At 42.1% G+C, this 18,580-nt stretch overlaps 1 protein-coding gene across 1 annotated transcript; it reads left to right on the top strand.

Annotated features, from left to right (window-relative positions):
• Positions 1–918: 918 nt before the first annotated feature.
• Positions 919–17,793, top strand: LOC128686306 (UDP-glucuronosyltransferase 2B14-like; the record flags this gene model as incomplete). The annotated part of the gene is made up of 5 exons (XM_070080868.1): positions 919–1,047; positions 2,148–2,254; positions 15,844–15,977; positions 16,539–16,758; positions 17,604–17,793. Coding segments are annotated over 5 exons (765 nt in total), but the record flags the coding sequence as incomplete, so codon positions are not given.
• Positions 17,794–18,580: the final 787 nt, after the last annotated feature.

Here is an 18,580-nt window from a genome sequence, read left to right as displayed (position 1 = left end):
CTCCAGACTGAGGGACTGACCACCTCAAAACTTTAAGGGTGATGGACTGATTACATCGTCTTCAAGTATCTTCTGCTTCTATCAACTTTTCTGTACTCGACTGAAGAAGCCTACTGTGTAGGCGAAACGTTTCGAAATAAAGATACCAAACTGTTGCATATGTGTCTTACCTAACAGAGAAGAAATAATATAGGACAACGCTAGTCAGGGTTTCACGTGCTCCATTTTCCACAGAATGGAATCTGAATGTCGTCGCCGCGGCCTTTGTCCAGATGATATGCCCAGTCTTTCGGAAATCGGTTCAAATGCAAGTCTTGTACTGATTAATAGGTTAGTTACAACTTTTATTATTATTATTATTAACATTATTCGAGTGATGGGTATAGCTTGGGGGTTAAAGCTATTGATTCACATCCCAAGAGACGAATATACGAGCAGGCAAGTCTTCTTACAATTACTGTTAGTTTCTTAATATCTGATACAAGTTTCCTAACGTTTGCTACAAGTCTCCTAACATTTGCTTCCAGTTTCCTAACATTTATTACAAGTCTCCTTACATTTGCTACAAGTCTTCTTACATTTGCTACAACTATTACTATTACTACTCTTTCTACTCTGCTACCGAAAATTCCCCTTTACCCCTTACTCTTAAGAATGGTCGTTTCGCCTTCTCTACTTTTCTCGCCCCAGAGTGATTTGACAATGGAATTACCAGGAAGAACGGAAATATGGACTGAGAAAATTATTAAAGAGAGACATTTTTCAGTGCAAGTTTTCAATTCTGACAACGTTTTAGTTGGTGTTGCTTTATCATAACATGATAAAACTCAGCATTGAACGAAACGTTGTGAGACCTGCTGCACATTCTGTTTTTTGTGCCTTTTAAAGAAAACAAAAGTGATTTTATACATGTTTAAGGCTAACAAAGGTCAGATTTTGTTGAATTTCTACAGTGTTCAAACCATCGATTACCCAGCTCGTCCTTATGTTCCTGCCGTGGTTCATTGTGGAGGCATACACCTGCGTCCATCACAACCTCTCACACAAGTAAGTTACCTCCTACACATTTCTAGTTTGTTTCCTTGGTTCTACAAGGCCAACTCCCATTTATTCTCAAAGCTTCCATTAGAAAACAACATAATAGTGTCTGGATCAATAACAGCTTAAAAAGCTGCTATTGATTAAGCTGAGGAATTCCACAAGGATGTGTTCTTAAAACCCTGTTTCTGTTATCTATTAATGGCCAAGCCTCAGCACTTTCTTGGAGAATTTGGTTCTCTTTATACGTCGAAGATTTTGATTTTGTGTTTGCAGGCACGAACATTCATACAAAGCGCAACTGACTGTACGTCTAGCTGCGCTGCGTCACACGACTTTTAGTTCTCAGTATTCAAAACAAAGTCGATTGAATTCATTCGGTGCTGTGTAATTCTCATTTTAATATGATGTGATATATTCTATACACCAACGCTTTTATAGGGGTCTGAAACATGGGTAGTGAATGTTGCAACAAGGAGAAGGCTGGAGGCAGTGTAGATGTCATGTCTGAGAGCAATGCGTAGTGTGAAAATAATGTAGAGAATTCGTAGTTTGGAAATTAGGAGGAGGTGAGAGATTACCGAAACTATTATCCAGAGGGCTGAGGAGGGGTTGTTGAGGTGGTTCAGACATGCAGAGAGGAGGGAAGGAAATAGAATGACTTCGAAAGTGTATAAATCTGTAGTGGAGGGAAGGCGGGGTAGGTGTCGGCCAAGGAAAAGCTGGAGTGAGGGGGTAAAGGATGTTTAGTGTGCGAGAGTGCTTGGACTTCCAGCAAGCGTGCGTGAGCGCGTTAGATAAGAGCAAATGGAGACAAATAATTTTTAGGACTTAACGTGCTGTTGGAGTGTAAGCAAAGTAACATTTATGAAGGGATTCAGGGAAACCGGCAGGTCGGACTTGATTCCTGGAGATGGGAAGTACAGTGTCTCCACTCTGAAGGAGGGGTGTTAATGTTGCAGTTGTATAACTGTAATGTATGCGCGCCTCTGGCAAGACAGTGATGGAATGAATGATAATGAAAGCTTTTCTTTTTCGGGCCACCCTGTCTTGGTGGGAGACGGCCGATGTGTTAATAAAAAAATAATAAAAAATTATTTTACATGAAGAATCTTTTCTTAAAGGAGCTTGAAGACTGGGTACAAGATGCTGGTGATGCTGGCTTCATCTTCTTCAGTCTTGGCTCAGCTGTCACGCCCTCCAGTATGCCAGAGCAGTAAGAATTATCAATGTTTCTTAATAAGATTATTGTAATAGAGGGCGCTAAACCCGTACTGGCCATACAATGCTTAAGGAATACGAACTGAAGCGGGGTTATATATGTTTCGAGTAAGGAAACGGTACCTCCAGTTCCTTGAATCGAGATTCCTTCACTAGCTTCCAGGCACATCCTTGAAGGAAGAGGAATTAATCCCCTCTTCAGATTTTATTTAGAGTCCAGGCTTGGCACACAACCGAGAGCTACCGGGTTAAGTATCCAGGTCTGGGAAAAGTATGGGCAAGTTTCCTTACACTTTCTTGCCCCTGCTCACATTATAGTATAAATGGACACTTGTGTTTCAGCGAAGAAAAAAATTCTGTGCAAAAAATATCATAGAGTCAGGAAATAATGGAAATGTAACCCACTTCTCCAAAAATTGTCTCACTTTCACATAAGGTTCGCAACCCATTTCTAACTTAGGTTGAGTTAGGTTAGGTTAGTTTACAAAGATAAAATATTAATATAAGACGATAAAATAGTCTGCCGAGCGAACACCTCATGTAACTATGTCATATTTCAACTGTTCAAGGCTCCGTTAACAAGGTATCCATATGACTGATTTTGCAAGTGTCATGATGACTGAGGTTCAGAGGATGGACTGTTGTAATGACAGTGTCCTCTTCAGTGTAGATAGGTAAGAAAACTCCAACATACTGAAGGTATTCAAAAGTTATATAAAATATATTATTATTTATTTATTTATTATTATTATTATTATTATTTTTATTATTTTATTATCACACTGGCCGATTCCCAACAAGGCAGGGTGGTCCGAAAAAGAAAAACTTTCACCATCATTCACTCCATCACTGTCTTGCCAGAAGAGTGCTTTACACTACAGTTTTTAAACTGCAACATTAACACCCCTCCTTCAGAGTGCAGGCACTGTACTTCCCATCTCCAGGACTCAAGTCCGGCCTGCCGGTTTCCCTGAACCCCTTCATAAATGTTACTTTGCTCACACTCCAACAGCACGTCAAGTATTAAAAACCATTTGTCTCCATTCACTCCTATCAAACACGCTCACGCATGCCTGCTGGAAGTCCAAGCCCCTCGCACACAAAACCTCCTTTACCCCCTCCCTCCAACCTTTCCTAGGCCGACCCCTACCCCGCCTTCCTTCCACTACAGACTGATACACTCTTAAAGTCATTCTGTTTCGCTCCATTCTCTCTACATGTCCGAACCACCTCAACAACCCTTCCTCAGCCCTGTGGACAACAGTTTTGGTAATCCCGCACCTCCTCCTAACTTCCAAACTACGAATTCTCTGAATTATATTCACACCACACATTGCCCTCAGACATGACATCTCCACTGCCTCCAGCCTTCTAGTCGCTGCAACATTCATCACCCATGCTTCACACCCATATAAGAGCGTTGGTAAAACTATACTCTCATACATTCCCCTCTTTGCCTCCAAGGACAAAGTTCTTTGTCTCCACAGACTCCTAAGTGCACCACTCACTCTTTTTCCCTCATCAATTCTATGATTCACCTTATCTTTCATAGACCCATCCGCTGACACGTCCACTCCCAAATATCTGAATACGTTCACCTCCTCCATACTCTCTCCCTCCAATCTGATATTCAATCTTTCATCACCTAATCTTTTTGTTATCCTCATAACCTTACTCTTTCCTGTATTCACCTTTAATTTTCTTCTTTTGCACACCCTACCAAATTCATCCACCAATCTCTGCAACTTCTCTTCAGAATCTCCCAAGAGCACAGTGTCATCAGCAAAGAGCAGCTGTGACAACTCCCACTTTGTGTGTGATTCTTTATCTTTTAACTCCACGCCTCTTGCCAAGACCCTCGCATTTACTTCTCTTACAACCCCATCTATAAATATATTAAACAACCACGGTGACATCACACATCCTTGTCTAAGGCCTACTTTTACTGGGAAATAATTTCCCTCTTTCCTACATACTCTAACTTGAGCCTCACTATCCTCGTAAAAACTCTTCACTGCTTTCAGTAACCTACCTCCTACACCATACACTTGCAACATCTGCCACATTGCCCCCCTATCCACCCTGTCATACGCCTTTTCCAAATCCATAAATGCCACAAAGACCTCTTTAGCCTTATCTAAATACTATTCACTTATATTATTATTATTATTATTATTATTATTATTATTATTATTATTATTATTATTATTATTATTATTATTATTATAGTGACAAAAAAAGAAACTTTTTCACCGTCATTCACTCCATCAGTGTCTTGTCAGAAGCACTCCGATACTACAGTTCAGATGCCTCTTAAAACTGCCCTATCTCCAGCCCTCCAGGGCTCAAGTCTGGCTAAAGAATTTGCCTGAATTACTACATAAATGTTACATTGCTAACACTCCAACAGCATGTTAAGTCATACAAAAACACTTGTCTTCACTCACTCCTAACAAGTTCATACGTGCCTTTCGGATGTCTAAACCCCTCACATGTGTAAAACAAATCACCAAATTCAACAAGAGATGTGGTGAAGAAAATTTCGGGGAGAATTTCTTAACAGAGATTTGTGATCAAGTAATCTGATAATTTTCTTGGGGGAATCTTCCCCCTACATATGATATCACATACGGTGTGGCATGCGAAGAGAATGTCACATTCCTATATAGGCTGCCTCTCATCCAGTGAATCGGGTGCTAAGGGTTTAACGATCGATAGGATAGCCGTCATTAAATCAGTACATTTGTTCATTGACCAATCACAGGCAAGCCCACCAAAGCTGAAGGAACGTGGCTCACTTGCGGTAACCATTGGCAGACTTGCCTACCTGCTGGTTGAGTACGGTGCACTCTTTCTGGCATCTGTGTTGCCATCTGTCACGGTGATGTGCATTTATTATTCTGTCTGTACATATTGTACATACCTGTATATAGCGGGTGGAAAATATACTGCTGAGTCGTGTTTGTTCCACTCTCATTATAACCATGTCTTGCAGACCATTCATTACCTTTATTCGTAACACTGGCAAACTGTACTACTTACTGAGAATCTCCATGCATGGAACTTGATTTTTGAAACTGTTGCAAATTTACCTGTCGCTAATTCCTCACAGTATTGCACCTGAAAATTCTCTTTTATGCTTCTTAATTCTAAAAGAAGTAAAGCAGTGTATGTTTGTGTGTGTCTATATAACTACTCTACTCAATAAGGGCAATAAATAGTTGATAATATATCTCGCTTAAAAGTACTTGACGTGTACACTGTGATCCATCAGCTGCCGACACCAACTTTATGCTCTCAATATAACTGTTACTGTAATAAAGTTGGTAGAATTACCGACAATATGTAAAGTAAAAGGACACAAGTGCAACTAATGTGACATTTATTGTGGCAACGTTTCACTCTCCAGGAGCTTTATCAAGCCATTACAAACAATACATGAACGAACGAACGAAAGTTCAGGTAAGATCCCAAATGGGATGAGCGGGGAAGACGGGACAGACGAAGAATAGTGCTGGAGAGGAGTGTTCTTAGTCGTAGAAATAGAGCCAGGGCTTAACCCAGCAGCAAAGGCGATCGTGGGACAGATATTGAAAAGAGAAATTCCGGTTCTTCTGTTGGGACTCCGGTGGGGTGAGCTGGGAGTAAGGGACTTGCGACGTTTAGAGCTAGAGAGGAGTGCAGAACTGAGTCATGTCTTAACCCAAAAAAGCTAAGGCGAACGTGGGTCAGAGAATGGTACCTGTCTTAGAAGGTACCTGTCAGCGGATCCAAGGTTATTTGTAAGTAGGGTTAGGAGCAGGATCATGCAAGGAGTAGAAAAGGTTGTGTTGGTTTGTGGGTCTGCGAATGTCTTCGTCAAGGAGAGAGGTCCAGTAGTCATGTCGTGTCTCAAGTTTGTCTATCTTTCTGTCACTGAGCCTCTTCCAGTACAGATTCAGCGCAGGGACGTCTAACTGGGCATGGAGAGACTCGCTTGTGGCGAAGTCCTCCCATCTGACATCAAGCACCCAGCGCAGCGCCTTGTTCTGGACACGCTGCAGTTTAAGTAAGTTTGTTTTTGCTGCAAGAGAGAGGGCTAGAGGAGAGTAAGTTATCAGAGGACGTATTAGGGATTTGTAGAGGTGTAGTTTGGTGCGTTGAGAGGCATGTTTCAGCTTGTAGAGGCCCGCAAGGGCCTTACTAGCTATTGCATGCCTTGAGTGAATGTGTCCGTGTAAACGAAGAAGGTAGTCAAGATTAACGCCAAGGACAGTGACAGATTGTGTGATAGGGAAGTAAGTGCGGGTGTCAGCTGTTCTGAGTTCGACAGGTAATGGAGGATCACGTTTCCTGTAGTTAAAATACGTAATGCTGGATTTTGCTGCATTGGTTTTGATCCTCCATTTTTGTTCCCAGATGGCTATCCTGTCAACCTCATTTTGTGTTTTGTGTGTGAGTGTATCTATATTGGCATGAGTGATAAGTTGTGTAATGTCGTCTGCATAGGCTAGTGTGATGGAGTTGTGGTATATAGGTGTTGGAATGTCGTTAGTGTATAAAATGTAGAGGGTAGGGGAAAGGACAGATCCCTGGGGTACTCCAGCATTTAGTGTGAAGTAGTCAGAGTAACAGCCTTGGAATTTGATTCTCATGGTACGGCCGTCTAGGAAGTTGCAGAGGAGTTTACGAGTATTGAGAGGCAGGGTAAAGTTAGTGCAGAGTTTGTACTTGAGCCCCTCGTGCCACACAGTGTCAAAAGCTTTTTCAACGTCTTTTGCAACCAGGGCTGTCCTGTTTCTTTGTTTTGTGTTTATGTGGATGTAGTTGAGAATGATGTTAATGGCATCCTGTGTGGATCTGTGTGTTCTGAAGCCAAACTGGCCATCTGAAAGTAGAGAATTATGTTCCAGGTATCTGCGAAGGCGATGATTAATGAGTTTTTCGAAGAGTTTTCCTAAAGTTTCGAGGAGGCTGATAGGGCGATAGTTTCTAGGGTCAGAGTGGTCTTTATTGGGTTTAGGAAGGAGGATAGCAGTAGCAGCTTTGAAGAGGGAAGGGAAGTATCCAGAGGCAAGGGAGGCATTGAGGAGGTTTGTGTAGGCAGTAATGATAGAGTCAGGAAGGTGTTTCAGGATAATATGGTTTAGGCCAGAGGCACCAGGAGCCTTTGGAGGAAGGTGTCTGAGGAGAGTTTTAATGTCTGTGTTGGTGAAAGGAGTGTCGAGTTCTTGGGAGGAGGTAAGAGTGTCTAGATGTATGTGGCTGTCTGGTGTTGTTTCTTGTGTGTGTGCAGTGTTCCAGTGTTCTATGTTCTGAATGTGTTGAATAACGTTAGGGTGAGGTGGGTGAGCGTGGAAGATGTTCTCCCAGATGTGTTTGAAGATGTTGGTAGCAGCCTGTGGGTCTGAGATGTGTGTGTTGTTGTGGGTGATGTGTTTGAATTTGTTGGTGGGAGTAGTGCCTCTGATTTTTTTGATAAAGTTCCAGAAGGCTTTAGTGTTTTTAACACGCTGCCTGTCCGCTTGTTGTATTAGTCGTGACCAGTGATTGTTGTGGTCTTGGTCTAGGCTGTGTAAAATGTTGTTTCTAAGGTAAGTGAGATCTAATCGGACTTGATTAAATCTATGTGTGTTGTAGAGGAAGCGGTTGTGGTAGCAGATAATTAGTCTTCTTGTTCTGAGTGACGGTTTGAAGGAATAACGAGTGGTGTGAGTTTTCTTTGGTATTGCGATGTTGGCTGCTTGTGTAATGGTGTCCTGGATGAGATCAAGTTGAGTATCGATGTCAGAGATAGGTTTGTTGTTGTAGTCATAGGTGAGGTTAATATTGTCTATGTGTTGTTTGAAAGCATCCCAGTCAGCGTTCTTGTAGGAGAATGAAGGTGTGGTTGGAATGAGGATAGGGTTGGAGGAGATGTGTAAGATGACTGGGATGTGATCAGAGCCTGTAATAGGGCCAGGTGAGATGTAATGTTGAAATAGAGAGCTGGCTCGGTTTGCCAGAATGATGTCTGGTTTGCCTTGGCCCGTGTGGTTGAAGAAGGTATTGAAGTCTGGGCCAAGATGAATTAGGTGTTTATGGTTTGTGAAGTTGAGTAATTGGTGACCAAGTTGGTTGTTACTGGTGTGATGAAAGGCAGTGTGTTTGGCATTCATGTCAGCTAGTATGTAAGTTGGTGTGTTGGTGTAGTTGAAGACTAAGGAGAGGTCGTGTATGTTGAGAGTAGTGTTTGGGCGAGCATAGGTGGTGAAAAATATAAAGGGGCCAAGGTGGGTGTGTATTCTGACCGCAAGACAGTGTTGGTGAATAAAAGGGATTGGGAGAAATTCATGTTTTATGTTGGAATTGACAAGGATGGCAACCCCATCGTGGGGATCATAGGGGGACTGTAGTGCAGTATAACCATAATGGCGGATACATTGAGGGGCTTTGAGGCAGGTACTGTTTAGCAAAACAATATCTGGCCTCTCTGCTTCAAGGAGCTCGGCCAGTAGGTGTCTAATTGTAAAGTAAGAACGTACGTTGAACTGAATCGCCTTAAACGTGATTTAATGGTTTCGTCTTAGCAAAGTTAATGTCGGGGGAGGAGTTTGGATTAAAGCCCGTGATAGTGGTGCCATCAGTGGATGTGTGTTTGTAGGTGCTACGGACCCGTTTCCTGGAGGGGGAGGAAGAGATGGATCTGTTTTTATGTTCTTTGGTCTGTCCGTTAGAAGTTGGGGTAGGTTTAGGTTTGAGTGGATTTTGTCTGGAGGAGGTGGAGTTGGACCTGGATGAGGTTTTGGTTGTGGTGGAGTGGGCGAAGGTGGATGCAGAGGAAGTGGAAGTTTTGGTAAGCTGTGAGGAAGTGGAAGCTTTGGAAGGGGATGAAGTGGGTAAGGAAGTGGGGGGAGGGGTGGTCGTAGCAGTAGGGGTGTTGGTGGGAGGTGTAGAAGTAGTGAAGAGAGGTAGTGGAGGAGGAGAGCTGGTGGGAGTAGGAAGTGGGGGGGTGGGAGAGAGGAAGGAGTGAGAGGTTGTAGGAGGCTTGGAAGAGAAGCAGGAAGGAGGGATAATTAAAGAGGGAAGATTGTTAGCAGACAAGATTAGGTTAAGGACATGTGAGTAGTCTGATTGGTAAGCTTGTGAGATTACCATCGCAGAGTGGGCAGCAGTGGCAAGTTGACAGTTAGTTTTGTAGTCTAGTGTGGGTGTAGAAGGAGAAGTGCTTGTAGTCTGTGTGTTGGTGTTTGATGTGTGTAGAGTAGAAGAGGTAGACCAAGTGCGTGGGGAGGCCCAGGCATTGGGGGTAGGGGAGGGAGGTGTGGAAGGGGAGGGAGGTAAGGAAGGGGAGGGAGGAGCAGGGAAGGGGTTGGGGAGGGAGGGAGGTTGGTTTGCTCTGAGGGAGGAGAGAATGTGCTTTCTAGAAGGGCAGGAATTTGCAACTGCAGTGTGTGACCCGCCGCAGTTAGAACATTTAAGAGGGAGGTTGCAAGTATTCCAGAAGTGGCCAGTTGCTGAACATCTGGAGCAGACTTGTGTAGATGTGCATGTGTTTTTGTCGTGGCCGAATTTGTAGCATTTAAGACATAAACAATACATGGACACAGAGGGTATATAAAGGCTCAGAGTGAGGTGCAATACTAGTGAGGTAACAATTCGATGTTCACTAGTGGTAGTAGTAGTAGTAGTAGTGACAAAAGTAATACAATATGATAGAGCAATTGACTCGTACAAGAGTAAAAGGATATAAAAGCTATTACTTGGGTAACATAAAAATAGGTTGGACAAACATAGACTGGAAAGAGGCAGCTTGTTTCAGTGTTCACTCTCTGTAATGTGCCTTGTGTAGTATAACAGGAGAGACTATGTGATGGCAGGGTTTACTGTTTTCAGGAGGATTCTTGCTAAGACTTCGGAGATGGTGAAGCTGCCGTTGTTTTGTTTAATTGTATTCGAAACAGCGATCAGTGCTGATTCGAGGCACTTGCGTCTGCGGAAATTAGTTTCTTTGATCACTAATTGGGCGTCTCTGAATTTCATGAGATGACTGGTGGAATTTCGGTGTTGTACACAGGCGTTGTTCAAGTTATCGTTCCTACATGCGTAAATGTGTTCATTGAGGCGGGTGTCGAGGTTTCTTGCTGTTTCACCTACGTAAATCTTGTCACAGCCTCCACAGGGTATAGTGTAAACTCCTGCATTGACTGGTTCGTGGTGCTTGGATTGTGTCCTGGTTAGATCCTTTATTGAAGTGCTAGAAGCGATGGCGACTCTGGTGTTAGCTTGTGAAAGTACTTTCGAGACGTTCAGTGCAACCTGGCTGTTGGGAAGAATTATAACTTTGTTGGGAGTTGTGTTGATGCGTGGAGAATTAATGATCTGAAGAGCTCTTTTCTTGCAGTCTTTGATGAAAAAAGAAGGAAAATGTAACTCAGTGAATGTTTGGTGAATATATGTACATTCCTCGTCAAGAAACTCAGGACTGCAAATTCGGTATGCTCTTAGGAAAAACCCGATGATGATGCCTCTTTTGGTCTTGGTATCTTGACTGGAATAGAAGTGTGTGGGATCATTTTTATTGGTGGGTTTCCGATAAACTTGAAATCTTAGGTTGTTGTCTACTTTGTGAATGAGGACGTCGAGGAAAGGTAGCTTGTCGTTGGACTCTTCTTCTAGTGTAAACTGGATCGCCGGTTCAACTGCGTTGAGCCTTGCCTGAAGATCCCGTACATCAAAACGTTTTGGAGTTATTACGAGGACATCGTCCACGTAACGTAACCAAGTGACGCTTGAAGGGATGATGTTGGCGAAGTGTTCGGACTCTAGGTGTTCCATGTATAAGTTGGCTAGGACGGCACTTATGGGGGACCCCATTCCCATGCCGTAGGTTTGTTTGTAGAGCTTGTTATTGAAAGAAAAACAATTGAAATTAACACAGAGTTCAATCAAGTCAACAAAATCTCCGGGAGGTAGAGGAATATTAAGGTCCTGATTGACTTTGCGTCGGAGAACCTCGATGGTTTTTTGGTAGGTACTTTTGTGAAGAGGGAAGTCACATCCAAACTGCAGTTTGGATGTGACTTCCCTCTTCACAAACCTACGGCATGGGAATGGGGTCCCCCATAAGTGCCGTCCTAGCCAACTTATACATGGAACACCTAGAGTCCGAACACTTCGCCAACATCATCCCTTCAAGCGTCACTTGGTTACGTTACGTGGACGATGTCCTCGTAATAACTCCAAAACGTTTTGATGTACGGGATCTTCAGGCAAGGCTCAACGCAGTTGAACCGGCGATCCAGTTTACACTAGAAGAAGAGTCCAACGACAAGCTACCTTTCCTCGACGTCCTCATTCACAAAGTAGACAACAACCTAAGATTTCAAGTTTATCGGAAACCCACCAATAAAAATGATCTCACACACTTCTATTCCAGTCAAGATACCAAGACCAAAAGAGGCATCATCATCGGGTTTTTCCTAAGAGCATACCGAATTTGCAGTCCTGAGTTTCTTGACGAGGAATGTACATATATTCACCAAACATTCACTGAGTTACATTTTCCTTCTTTTTTCATCAAAGACTGCAAGAAAAGAGCTCTTCAGATCATTAATTCTCCACGCATCAACACAACTCCCAACAAAGTTATAATTCTTCCCAACAGCCAGGTTGCACTGAACGTCTCGAAAGTACTTTCACAAGCTAACACCAGAGTCGCCATCGCTTCTAGCACTTCAATAAAGGATCTAACCAGGACACAATCCAAGCACCACGAACCAGTCAATGCAGGAGTTTACACTATACCCTGTGGAGGCTGTGACAAGATTTACGTAGGTGAAACAGCAAGAAACCTCGACACCCGCCTCAATGAACACATTTACGCATGTAGGAACGATAACTTGAACAACGCCTGTGTACAACACCGAAATTCCACCAGTCATCTCATGAAATTCAGAGACGCCCTATTAGTGATCAAAGAAACTAATTTCCGCAGACGCAAGTGCCTCGAATCAGCACTGATCGCTGTTTCGAATACAATTAAACAAAACAACGGCAGCTTCACCATCTCCGAAGTCTTAGCAAGAATCCTCCTGAAAACAGTAAACCCTGCCATTGTTGTTAAAGATTCGCCGGTATTTTCCCGGCCCGGGCCCTTCCAAGTGGTGGCCCGGCACTGGCTCCCTGTCTAGGGAGTGTCTGAGACCTAAGTCTCCCATGGGAGGAGGCACAAGTACCCCCCTCATCTTGTAAGGTACAAACTCGGGCTCTGGCACCAACCATGTCCTAGAAGGGCAATGCATGGTGTCGATCGTGCTAGCGCTGTGCTCTCCTGTGTGGAGTGTCGTGTGTTGGTGTTCATTTTCATTCATGTTGATTCGCAGGTCCTTCTGGCCCAGGTCTTCTCCAGATGGTGACCCGGCAGTGGCCCCCCGGGTGGGGGGTGACGATAATCATCTTTCTTCTTTCTTGGCCCTCCGGTTGGAGGATGTCGTCTTCTTCTATCTTGCGCTGACTTCCCCAAAGAGAAGCGCAGTCGGGCAGAGGCAGCAGTTACAGGGTTGATTGGAGCCACACCCCAGCTTTAGCGGACAGCAAAGTGCTGGGTGAATGGTCATGGATAGTCGTGCTAGACGAGGGTACCGTCTTCAAGGTCCCTATTCTGAAGCATCCTGAATTTTCTCTTTGAGGTGTATCTGACTTCCACAAGGTGTTGGGTGTTGGCAGTGAGTAGTCTGGTCATGTCTTCAGTGGTGTATGTAGCAGTTTGGTCGTAGGTATACTTGACTGTTCCGTCCTGGAGGTGATGATGGATTTCTGAAGACAGCATTGTGTTCTTATACTCCTTGGTTGTGTAGAAGTATACACCCTTCAGATATCGGACCCGTTGTGGTGCAGCAGTGTCAGTGACAGTGGCACCGTGAGGTGCATCCGCAGTGTCTTGTGTTTTTGCTTTCTTGGCTGGTGGCTGAACTGGTGAAGGCGAGATTTCCGACTGGTCAGTTGCTCTAGCAGTGGATGAAAGCGGTAGTGGACTCTCATTGGTGGGTTTTGCCGACGTCTCAGAGGTCTCTGATTGGTCCATCTCTGTGTCTAGTGGAGGTTGTGACAGCGGTGGAGCAGCGGTGATGCTGGTAATATTTGCAGTAGATTTTAGGATCTCAGTGGAAGGTGGTGATGCAGGGAATGTGAGGCCAGGCATATTATTTAGTTTGAAAAGTTCATTGATGGTGGTGTTGAAGGAACCAGGCTCAGCTGCATTCTGTACATGAGCATACATAATGCAACAAAGAATCTTGGTGGAGTCGGCAATAGGTGCTGGCAGGGAAGTGGTGGGAGCAGCTTGCGTGGCATGTAGTATCTTGGTAGTGTCTGCTTGAAGCTTGGCGATAGCAGAATATGTGGTTGCTTGTGGGTTGGGTTTCTTTTGTTGTTGTTGTTTCTTGAGTATGTCTCTTCTGGTAGGGCACCTGGCAGCAAGAGTATGGTGGTCATTCTTGCAGTTCAAGCATTTAGGTGGTGAAGCAGTAGTGCAATTCTTGAAGTCATGACCCTCACGGCCACAGGTGGAGCAGAACTTCTTGTCCTTGGTAGGACAATCATTTGTGGTGTGTAAGTATGAGTAACAATTATAGCACTGTGAGATATGTTGGAATTTCTCTGCTTCGATGAAGGCTCGGTTGATGTGGAAGTAGTGAATAGCCAGGCCCTCAGCGAGAGCTCTGGCTGCCATGTTGACGTCACTGAAGGTGACCTTCAGCATGGATGAAGCATTGGGTATTTTAGTAATGAAGTCCACCTTGGCCCAAGGGTTCTTTGCTTCGATAGATGACTTGATTTCTTCAGTGGCCTGTACAGTGATAAGGTTGTCGAGTCGCTTGAGGAACACAGTTCTCCTGGCCCTCAGTGCTGGGGAAGTCAAGACAAGAAATCCCTGGTCTCGTAGAGTGGTAGTAGCAGTGGTGGTAAGTAGTTTCTCAGCCTCTGTGTCGTCTGTACAGACGACAACAAAGGCCTCTTTGAGCGATAAAATCGCATTACATTTGACTTGCAGCCTGCCACTAACGACAGCTGCAAGTGCTAGTTTGGACGACTCATTGGTTGTGCCACTCGCTGGTTTGATCTTTACTCTGTTAGAGTAATGCATCGTGAGTAAGCAGTGCTCTGGTGTAGATTGGATTGTCGTAATACGATTGTCTCCTTCCACGCTGTACGAACCAGTCAATGCAGGAGTTTACACTATACCCTGTGGAGGCTGTGACAAGATTTACGTAGGTGAAACAGCAAGAAACCTCGACACCCGCCTCAATGAACACATTTACGCATGTAGGAACGATAACTTGAACAACGCCTGTGTACAACACCGAAATTCCACCAGTCATCTCATGAAATTCAGAGACGCCCTATTAGTGATCAAAGAAACTAATTTCCGCAGACGCAAGTGCCTCGAATCAGCACTGATCGCTGTTTCGAATACAATTAAACAAAACAACGGCAGCTTCACCATCTCCGAAGTCTTAGCAAGAATCCTCCTGAAAACAGTAAACCCTGCCATCACATAGTCTCTCCTGTTATACTACACAAGGCACATTACAGAGAGTGAACACTGAAACAAGCTGCCTCTTTCCAGTCTATGTTTGTCCAACCTATTTTTATGTTACCCAAGTAATAGCTTTTATATCCTTTTACTCTTGTACGAGTCAATTGCTCTATCATATTGTATTACTTTTGTCACTACTACTACTGCTACTACTACTACTACTACCACTAGTGAACATCGAATTGTTACCTCACTAGTATTGCACCTCACTCTGAGCCTTTATATACCCTCTGTGTCCATGTATTGTTTGTAATGGCTTGATAAAACTCCTGGAGAGCGAAACGTTGCCACAATAAATGTCACATTAGTTGCACTTGTGTCCTTTTACTTTACATAACTGTTACTAATGAACATTTTTGTTTAGAAATATATTAATTAACTGTTATAATTTAAAATAAATTAATGTAAAGATCTGTTATGAACAAGTGTAAAGTTCCTGTTCATTAAGTTTTTTTTTCTTGCACTGCACTGAATTTCTAAAAAATATAATAATTAAAAAGTTATATGCACATGTTATGCCTATGATCTGTCGCCCAGTAAACTTTCCTTAAATTATGTACTGTAGGAGTTGAATGAAGGATTTTATCCACATAGGAAAATCTGTTCATATTTTTATGCGACATTTGAGTTTATATATTTTCAATTTTTATTAAAGATATAACAACTAGTTTAACTAATGCATCTTAACTTGTAATTTTATTACCAGGATATTTAAATAACTATAATCTGGATCACACTATGAATTCCACAGTTTGACGTGCATGTATTGTCACAACCAGAGGGAAGAGCTAATTACTGACAGGTCTGGAGACAAAGACGTAGGTTGTAGAACAAACTTTAGTTAGGACAACTGAAGCATGTTCAGTCTTAAGCATTATCATAACTTTATAAAACACTACTCAGAGCGACATGTTATTATAAAGCTTGTTCTCCAACTTGTTTCTTTGTCTTTATATTTGACATTTTTTTTACGGTTCAGTAGATGAGAGCAGCTGTATAATTCAGCTAACACACTATACACACAGGTACCGCACAACCTTGGTTCAAGTGTTTGCTTCCCTCAAGCAGAGAGTCTTATGGAAGTGGGATCAGGACACCATGGATGACCTACCACCAAATGTCCGTCTTGGCAAGTGGCTCCCACAACAAGATATTCTTGGTAAGTAAATCTTAAGCCTTACATCAAGACCTATCGCTAAAAAAAAAACAAATATTAAGACATCATTTCTAATTTATTTTGAAGTATTTTAAAATAAAAATATTTAATTCATGCTAAAAAAATATTTTATAACTTTTTTATCATTATTCAAGTAATGTGGAAAAAATAATGTTCAGTATTTGATAATAAGTTTTTTATTAATAATGAATTCTATTCGGATGTTGTAAGATTCTCATTGAAAATTGCTGCAGACCCAACAGGACTTTAACCAGGTTCATTAATTCACATTAAATATATTATAAATAAGACCAATAAACGAAGACAAAAATCCAGCATTACAGAGTTTTTCAGAAGACACCTGTGACATACCAGCGACAGAATAACAACTATGTACATAATTTATACGTGTTCCTTACAGAAACTACTGCAATATTTGGAACTTTCACTGTGTTTCCTAATAGATAAAATAATAAAAATGATAATAATAAAAAGGATTTTCAAAGAAGAAGAAAGAGAAGGGGAAGAAGAGAGGGAAAAAAGGTAACTAGTTATTTAATACAGGTGATCCTCGCTTGCGTTTGTTCATCACACACGGTGGGTTGCTGAGCACCTTGGAGTCCATGTACCACGGTGTGGCGGTGCTGGGAATGCCTGTGTTTGCTGACCAGTATTCCAACATGAACACTGCTCAGAGGGACGGCTGGGGCAGAGTTCTTCTCTGGCAACAACTTACTTTTGATAATCTCAAGAATGCGATCAGCATCATCATGAATGATAAGAGGTAATTGTGACCACAAGATTTTAGTTGTATCGTAAAGGTTGACTTTGTTTCAGTGCTTCAGTTTTTCCCACCAAGGTTGACGAAAAAGATAAAGATATTACCATCACTCGTTCACAAGATCTCTCCAGACATACATGGACATGACTATTTCAATATTTCTCCACAAGGCAACACATCGGTCGGGTCTAACAAGCGCTCGTTATATAATTAAAAGGGAAGTTATATCCCTGTAAGGGATTATGAAAGAATATGATAATGGATATAATGAAAGTGAATATTTTTCAAAACAATGATTGCTTCCTTCCGGGCCGCGTTGACCCCCGATAATCCTCTCTAGGTATACTCTAGAGACCTTTGAGAATAAGAGAAACTGATCCAAATCTCATGCTGTAAATTTATTGCAGCTTTTGAACTGTAGTGTAGGCACTCCTCTGGCAAGACATTGATGAAGTGAGTGATGATAAAATAGTTTTTTTCTTTTTCGAGTCACACTGCCTCGTTGAGAAACGTCCGACGTGTTAATAATATAAAAAACTTAACTTAATGCTGGAGATGATCCGCAGTATGAAAGGAAATAGATTATCTAAGGTGTCAAAACCCGAAAGGGAATAGCTAACTGTAATTACTTTTGTTATATTAATGTTATATATCATCTGGAAAATAGAGGTTCATTAGACTTGATCCAAAGATCGAGATGGTAGTTTTATTTATTTTTAATCAAGAGTGCTTCACCAGAACTAAGGCATCTCTATTTTCAAGAATTAGCTAACATGACGTGGGTAATGATGCTATTTGTAAATCAAATAAATAATACAAATAATTTCTTGGTGTGTGTGACGAGGCAGCATGAGAGCTGAAGTAGCAAGAAGGTCCAAAGTTATGAAGGATCGTCCACAAGAACCAGCAGATGTGGCCGTCTACTGGACCAAGTATGTTATACGGCACAAGGGAGCCCCACATCTCCGCTGTCCTGCGTCCACCATGACTTGGTCAGTACCGCTCAGCAATGATGAAATATAATAGTTAATGTGCAGAGCATCCACTGTGAAAAGAATACTGAATTCCCAAGCGATTTCGTGATTTCTCACAATATCATAATTCTTTGATGTGAGAAATCATGAAATCGGTTGGAAATTCTCTATTCTTTCCACATAATATGCAGAACAATCAATGTGGAAGATAACTTTTTGGCACCGAAGTGGCTAGTTTATTGTGCAACTGATATCCATCCTGTGGACGGTGGCACAAGAACATGTGGATACACCATAAACTAGCCACTTGGGTGCCAAAAAAAAACATATCTTTTACAGTGGTTGTTCTGTAGATTATGATATCATCTGTTTACTTATTGCATAATAGTTAATATAAACAATAATAGTATTAATAATAATACTAATAAGAATAAAAATAATAATAACAACAAAAACGACGACAACAACAACAACAACATTATAAATTTGATGGACAGGTATATTGAGAAATACAAAGAAAAGTGAACACTTCACAGTTGCACAACAAATCAGAAATGGAAGGTTTCTGAACGTTTTATTCCGTCCTGAAATTTATAATGCTTCAGAGGGCATTAAAATATCAGCTACTCATAACTGGAATTTGTGTGACTGATATGGAGAAATATGTAATTTATTCTGAGGAACTTCTAATGTTTCTTCCAGTCAAGTTCGCTTTTTCTTCTTCACCTTTTTTTATTTAACAGTTATGTCTGAGAGTTGAAAGTTTTTTTCTGCTCAATTATTTGTCTAATATCATTGAATACATATGAAGTGTGTGTGTGTGTGTGTGTGTGTGTGTGTGTGTGTGTGTA

The sequence above is a fragment of the Cherax quadricarinatus genome, unplaced genomic scaffold (assembly GCF_038502225.1).
Source record: "Cherax quadricarinatus isolate ZL_2023a unplaced genomic scaffold, ASM3850222v1 Contig1159, whole genome shotgun sequence".
Taxonomy (NCBI): domain Eukaryota; kingdom Metazoa; phylum Arthropoda; class Malacostraca; order Decapoda; family Parastacidae; genus Cherax; species Cherax quadricarinatus.
The sequence above is the reverse complement of the archived record's forward strand: the minus strand, read 5'-3'. Positions and strand labels throughout refer to the sequence as shown.